We start from the raw sequence: 6,978 nt of genomic DNA on the forward strand, positions 1-6,978 counted from the left end.
TAGTTTCAGACTAAAAACCACAATGTCCTTTTAACGCCAACGTAAAAAACTATCAAACGGTAACTTTAATACAGGCGTTTCTAGAAAGGTTAGCTTTAAAACGTGTTGATCAAGAGCTTGACTTTCACAACATTGTGTGGGTTTGTTTGCTCTAAAGGAAAGTATTTCGTTGCGCAAGTTTAGGCCAAAAATAGATTTTTAAGTCGGGATTTAAACTGGAAAACATCGCTTTGTTCAAACCGTGATCGGCGATGTATACAAGCGACTGGACACTTGTTTTGGTTTTACGCATATGCTTCAAAATAGCACCAACGTAAACACAAACAATCCTACTGTCATCAGGCTTTAGGTCGTCTTTGTTTGTATATGCTTGTCGCTGTACTGCAACCATTTGTGTGTTATACTGACGATTATGACATTCAAATACATACGGTGTCCTATCGGCCTTCATATCAGTAAAAATTTCCTGCAAGTTAAACCTGTTCTAGTTGTACGGCTTTCTAGCTTTTTCATCACTATATAACCTCATTCCAAAGACCCAATATGCACTGAATCTATTTGTGCTGTATCGAATTCTTTGACTATACGGCGGTATATTTAAGCGAGTAACAACTATTATTTTGCAATAGCACGTTACTCTCTCAGGCCGACAAATTGTGACAAAGCGGCCTCGTCCCTGTAGCTTTTGCGCTTTTTACGTCGACTGGGGATGTAAACACCAGCTGATCGCGAGGCGTCACACACGAGTGAGCACCAATCAGCGCTAGCGGGTATTTGTGCGCCTGTGTACCAGTGCGAAAAAAACTGCTTTCGGCTTTGCAGCACAAAAGCTGTTATTTTTCGCTGAGCGATCACAAATAAATTAGCATTAACAGAGCTAAGTTTGCCCTAAAGACTGCAATTGGTTGTTTCGGAGGTTAAACGCGTTGGCGCATGCTTGAATGGGGCACCTTAAATGCCAGGCTTTCCAACACGCAAATGTTTCCGCCTTTGGTTTGATTGATGTCGGGTTGCGGCCGGACCATGTAATAAAGCGCACAGCACAAGGGTTCAAGTATGGTCAGTAGGCACCACGCTGCGAGAACTGCACCCGAGTAATGCAGCAAATGACGCATTCGTGCATAAAGCGATCCGTCAAAAGGAAGCAATAGAGTCGAATGCTGTTGTGATTGCCTTTCCAATGCAACGTTCGCAGAAGCAATGGAGCTTTTGCAGTTTTTTTCCTTTACAATACCCACAGAGCACTGACATCGCTAGCCAAAAAGGCTTGAACAGCTTGTCTGGAAGCATTACAACTTGGTTGTTTTTTGCTGAAAAAGATAGAATTGTCAGGCATCAAATGCTGACAACGGCCTTTGTCTCCCCAATAACAAAGCAATGTGCAACCGCGCGTTCCCTTTTTTGCACTATATAGTCGGTTCAACATAGGCACAATTTTACGGCCCTGCTTTCGAGGCGTGGCAGATAAGCTACCGAAAACATGGCACGTTCTGAAGACTATGTTTTACCGAACAATGAGAATGATTTGCCTGTTTTCGATCCTGTGTATGAATTAAACGTGTGGCATCCTTGCATTGAAGCCAAGAATCTATTCTTTCCATACGAATCAGATACAAATAACTCACAGGAGGATAAACTTGGTAACATAAGCCATGGCAAGCCACGAATTGGCAAATCAAGGAATTTATTATTAATACTGCGATGCGAAGGTTAAAGACAATAATTGCGGGATTTTCAAAATATGAGCCGTCTGCACTGAATTCGCGCGTAAACTTCGGTAACTTTTGCGAGTAGTTAAACACACAACTTAACACTATATGATAACGTCACAAAGTACTCCACTTTGCGACACTGTGCTCCGGCGAAAAGGAGACAAATTTCAGACTAAGGTGATCAATGTTTGTAAGTCCGTCTCTGTTTTCACGGCGATGCGGCCACTGCTGCCGGGATGCTTTCCTTGCTACTGGCCCGTGAGGAGGCAAGACTCGATCGTCCCGAGTGGCTTCCATAGCTATGTCTCTTTCGGCCGATCTTCTCAAGAGGATAGAGCCTCATTCCAGTGTCCTCATCAACCACGCTCCTGCGCAGCAGCTCGCTGTATGTCACGTTTTCCTCCGTGTTCGGATCGAAGAAGGTTTTCAGGTTGTCGGGAACCTCGTCCATCGGTCCGTCGGAGCAGGTAGCCTCGACCAAGTCGGCAACTCGCCTGTCCAGCAGTCCCTGCTCCACAGCGACGTCTAGCGGCAGTCGCACATTGGTCTTATGATCAATGATGCCGCCAGTGGCAAGCTGCGCCTCAAGCAAACGAACGCCGTGGGATTCGATCACAAGACCGCGCTCCATGGCTTGACCCAGTGAGAGAACATCGTTCGATACACGTGACTTGTACCCAGTAACTGCACGCTCCGCCCTGGAAACTACGGTTTCGTAAACCTTGTCGAGTAATCCTAGTTGAAATGCCTCGGTGGTCGACATTTTTCTGCCGGTGAGAGGATCGATGATGTTACCAGTTGCTGCTTGCGCTTCCAGCAAACTAATCGCAGTGCCTCGCCGAATGATGCCATCTTTGGCAGATCTGAATATCGAAGATTTCTCGCTCGTTTCTGATACCAATATGCCGGCAACCGGACTGGAACCACAGAGAAACGGTTTCAAGTCATCGTCAATCGGTTTCGTTTCCGTATCGCCTAATTCCTGCAAAGTGTTTTTAACTCTGTCAGCCGTCGTCGCTGTAATCAGATTGAGATCCACAAGATCTTTTAGATTCACACTCCGTCGCCAACCGCCGCGGATGAATATGCCGTCGAAACGCGAGAGGTCGTCGGGATTTTTCTCCTCCTGCTGCTCTTCATTTTTTCCTTCTTCCGCGTCCTGTGAGCACTGTGGAGGAGGAGGAGCGGATTCTTGGATGTCAGCTTCCTCTTCTTGGATGGTGTCTTTGTTTGACACCACCAAGCTGAAGTCTTCCACATCGGATTTGTGGAGGGAGAAGTGGTTTACTTTCTGGCGATCTATCTTCACAACCGACTTCTGTGTTTGTAGTATTCCGCTCTGGTCGTTTTTGCCTTCTGGTTCGAACGCGTCGTCCGATAGAACTTTATCCAGCTCTGTTGAGATAGGTGTTTCGAAAAATATGTAAGATGTTTAACTAGGACTTTAGACACAGTATGTTACTAGATGTTTTTAATTTTTTTCCGCAGTATACAAAATGAAAAACTCTTCCTGCATTTAAAAAGAAAAATGCTTATTGGAATAATACTAAGCTACACCAAAAACATCTCTAATGATATTCAGGCATTGTATAACATAAATAAACATACTGGGGTGGGAAGAAGCCATCTCCGAATCTTTTTCCTGAAGTTGATCAACCACTTGATCCACCGGGGCATTTTGTGGCTCAGGCTTTTTGTTTTCCGTTTCTTCTTGAACTGCACCGACCGCATTTTCCTAAAAAGATAGGAAATTTATACACTATCACCCGTTCTAAACACTTTTCGTCATCAGCAAACCTTTTATACACAAGAGATTGTTTTTTTGGGGTAAACTAAAATAAAAAATTACATAGCAAGCAGTATAAGCAAACTGGAAAACACTCAGGATTTTTTCCATGCATTTATAATATATCGTTTCCTTGTCCTATCATCGGCTGCTAATTGTTATTTTTAAAAAACTTTCAATCAGCTTTCTAAATCAGGATTAAATGATAATATGTGCATGGCGAAGTATAATTTAAAAATATACAATGATCGGTTCGCAAATGCATTTAGACATCTAAATCCAAATGCCACACTTAGCTATAACAGTAGGCGACAAACCCAAAATGGAAACTTGATCAGGGGATCTGACGACGGTCTACGATTTAGGTCACATTTCAGGGAACATCGATACGCACAGGTATCGCATTTGATCGACGCAGGGTGGCAATTTTCTCGGTCTGGTGACAAGTTAGGCTTGCAGCTATGCACCACCACTTCTCTGTGCAGGAATTTAATCGCAGCGGCATCGGCCACCTTTCATCATAAAGTGTGTAAGACTGGGCTGTGCGCGCCGGCAGGGACACAGTATGTCCATTATAACCCCGGGCACTGTTAAGGTCCATCAAGAAGGGACAGGAAGGTAGTTTGTCTGATCGAGGGTTTGTTTTTGGCCGAAACAATGCGTGGCGTTGTTTTCAACGGGACAGTTTCCAAGAAAAATAGAACATGTAGATGACGCCCACATTTAAACCAGCAAGAACTGAATATTATAAGCTCCCCAGAAGTTACACCAACATCGGGTAAACTTAGAACTTTTGTGGGATTAAAAATTACCTCCTTTTTATCCAGAGTTTCCTCCTGCTGCTCTGCATCGGGCTTCTCTTTGTCAGTTTCGACCTTCTCTTTCTTTTCATCTGTCACTGGTTCAAAAGCCACGTTCGTCACTCCGTTTTCCTTGCTCTTTTCGTCGGCACCGTCTTGCTCTTCCATTGCAATTTCAGCTTTTTCAGCATCTTTATCCTCCGTTTTGTCTTAATGTCAAAAATGTCGTCGTTAGCATATACAGTTATTTATATCCTTGCATACTAAAAAATTTAAATTTACATATTGCGCCAAGCCTTATTCTTGAACCAATTAAAGTAATTACACCTGTACGCATCCGATGCTAAAAATACAGGTTAAGTGATAAGTGAAATGACAAGAAGCACATGGTTATTTATCAGATCAAACTTAATTTGTTCACATTTATACTTTTCTAATTAAAAAGTTCTATAAAAACTCACCCTTTTTCTTTTTTCTCAGAAATTTGGTACAGGCGGCACATGACGTAAGCACCAGCGTCACACAAGCGATAAGTGAGACAGATACAATCCCAGTTGCTGCGTAAGAATTCAACATACTTGCTTCAATCATCACAATATGTCGTTTTTAACCCTAAATTTTAAAGTGTTCTCATCGCTTATCGGCACGACCTATCAAAATATGCAACAATTTTACTGGACATGCTACATGTAACACGAGAGTATACACTGCTGGAGTAAGAGAACGACAACAACACTCTTTTCAAACCTAAAAGTTATTTCTCCAGTTTCAGTACCTCCTCCTTTTTGCGCGCCAAGCTGTTGACTCTACAATGTTCACACCATAATTACCCATTACAAGCCTCAAACAGCGAAAAAACATTGAAAACGTCAAATACCATAAATTAGCCGTCATACCGATGATCAAAAGCATAATTGTTTTCGATTAAACAAGCATTCCAAGGAGTTCTTTCTTCGTGACACCAACAGCTGTTGCTGCGATACAACTGCCCAAGACGTTTATCTCACCGATCAAAGCACAATTCAAATGCAGAAAGAATGAATATGCCATTTTCCTTTCAAAATCTATACATTACTACTGAAATCTCAAAGTAGCAGCAACAAGAAAAGATTTTAAGATCAATGCATTTGCATTTCATTGGCCTTTGGTTGCCCTGACACTGGCTTTTCTGCACTGCCCGAAGACAGAACGCAACTCACTCATTTTGGACGTCGGCATTTTAATAACCGCCCACACGTCCACGTATACGTTTGCCAATAAGTCTTTACATGAGCAACTCAATATTACCCGTCAACTTCCCAACAGTTCTCATCGAAGTTTAATCCGATTTCGCGGGAGGTTCGTCGTATTTTAACGGGGCTTTCCGGCAACACCACTCGAACCTAGTTATCGCAAAGAACAACTTGTAATTAAACACGCCACGAGGGTGATCCGCAATAATCGTGTTTATAGCGGAAACGAATGACACAACAAGGCGCTTCAGAGAGGAGATTTCGAGCGCAACGGATTTCTTTAATAATGAATGACAATAAAGGGGTAATTGTAGCGCTTTTGAATTGAATAATTAAAATTATTGTATGTTCAATAATTAATAAATTAGCACAGTCAAGCGAAACGAAATTATTTTTTGTAGGTTTCCCACTGCATCAAGACGCCTTGACTGTGCTCTACCCTTTTAGGCATGTTTGAGGCAAATAAGGTTAGTCCATGCTATTTCGGAACTCTTTTTCCTCTTATGAGTCATTTGGAAAATTGCCCATCGCACACCAAAAACCTGGCAGCTGTGTTAAATGCTGTAACAACATTTCCACCTGTGAAATTTCTTTCCTCTAATAACCTAACTGTAACACATGTGATGTTTTATCTGCATTGACTTTGATTAGTCATGTTGCTAACAGTACCCACGGCTGCAAAAAAAGATTTTTTACGCGAAGCGGAAGAAAACAGGACGTCGGCATAACAAAGTGAAAGTAGTTTTACATCTCCTTGCAGCCCGAGGCACATGTGCCAAGTTATGTGTGTATTACATCTCTTGGACGACTTTACGACTGGGAAACTGGCACCAGTTGAATCAATGGCTTTACGAGCAAAATTACTTTCATAACACGTGGCTTTCTGGCAACGGGGCGGCAATAAACCCTTGTACCCCGCCCGAGGCTGACAAACACTGCGACAAACAAAACGCGGCGACCTGTTGCCAGCAGAAGAATGAAGAAAGCATTGGACAGAGCAACGCCCGAAATATTATACGTCACAACAAGATTTTCTTGTTGATTGATTGCTCCATTAGCGCGATTAAAACACGCACGACTTAAGGCAGCTATTTTAGCTTGCGCGTTTAACACTCCAACGTCTGCTTGTTTGTTTTAGCGAACGTTGTACAGACCGGTTCAGGTAATTTGCGTATTCACCTTGAACTCGAAACAAGTGTGTAGTACTTACCATGAAGTGGGTAACCGCGTGAACTACCAAGAACCACTGCATAGAGATAAGCTTCCCTCTGCCAAGCTGTTTGTCATAACAAAGCGCACACACTCTGCGATATGTTAACATTTTTGTGTGTATTATAACTCCAGTATATTCGAACAAGCCAAAATATTACACTTCCTCGAATGCAACTTTGCAACGAAAATCATTTGGCCGCAGCGACAATACCTCATGAAGCGGAGATTTTTTCGCG

General features: G+C 42.6%; 1 protein-coding gene across 1 annotated transcript; it reads right to left on the reverse strand.

The window, feature by feature from the left end:
* Positions 1 to 1,702: 1,702 nt before the first annotated feature.
* LOC145890022 (uncharacterized) lies at positions 1,703 to 4,889 on the reverse strand. The gene is made up of 4 exons (XM_082981064.1): positions 4,760 to 4,889; positions 4,311 to 4,507; positions 3,321 to 3,447; positions 1,703 to 3,107 (listed from the first exon to the last, which is right to left on the reverse strand). The coding sequence occupies exons 1-4, from the start codon at positions 4,887 to 4,889 to the stop codon at positions 1,921 to 1,923; spliced, it is 1,641 nt and encodes a 546-aa protein (XP_082837190.1). The 3' UTR covers positions 1,703 to 1,920.
* Positions 4,890 to 6,978: the final 2,089 nt, after the last annotated feature.

Source organism: Ascidia mentula, chromosome 2, assembly GCF_947561715.1.
Source record: "Ascidia mentula chromosome 2, kaAscMent1.1, whole genome shotgun sequence".
NCBI classification, from domain to species: Eukaryota; Metazoa; Chordata; class Ascidiacea; order Phlebobranchia; family Ascidiidae; genus Ascidia; species Ascidia mentula.

What these genes read in the sequence shown, in the direction of transcription:
- LOC145890022 (XM_082981064.1), bottom strand. Translation starts at nt 4,889, where the DNA reads ATGATTGAAGCAAGTATGTTGAATTCTTACGCAGCAACTGGGATTGTA. An exon ending in TCTGAGAAAAAAGAAAAAGG is followed by an intron (nt 4,508 to 4,759) that starts GTGAGTTTTTAT and finishes TTTGACATTAAG; the next exon opens with ACAAAACGGAGGATAAAGAT. An exon ending in GATGGCTTCTTCCCACCCCA is followed by an intron (nt 3,108 to 3,320) that starts GTATGTTTATTT and finishes CTATCTCAACAG; the next exon opens with AGCTGGATAAAGTTCTATCG.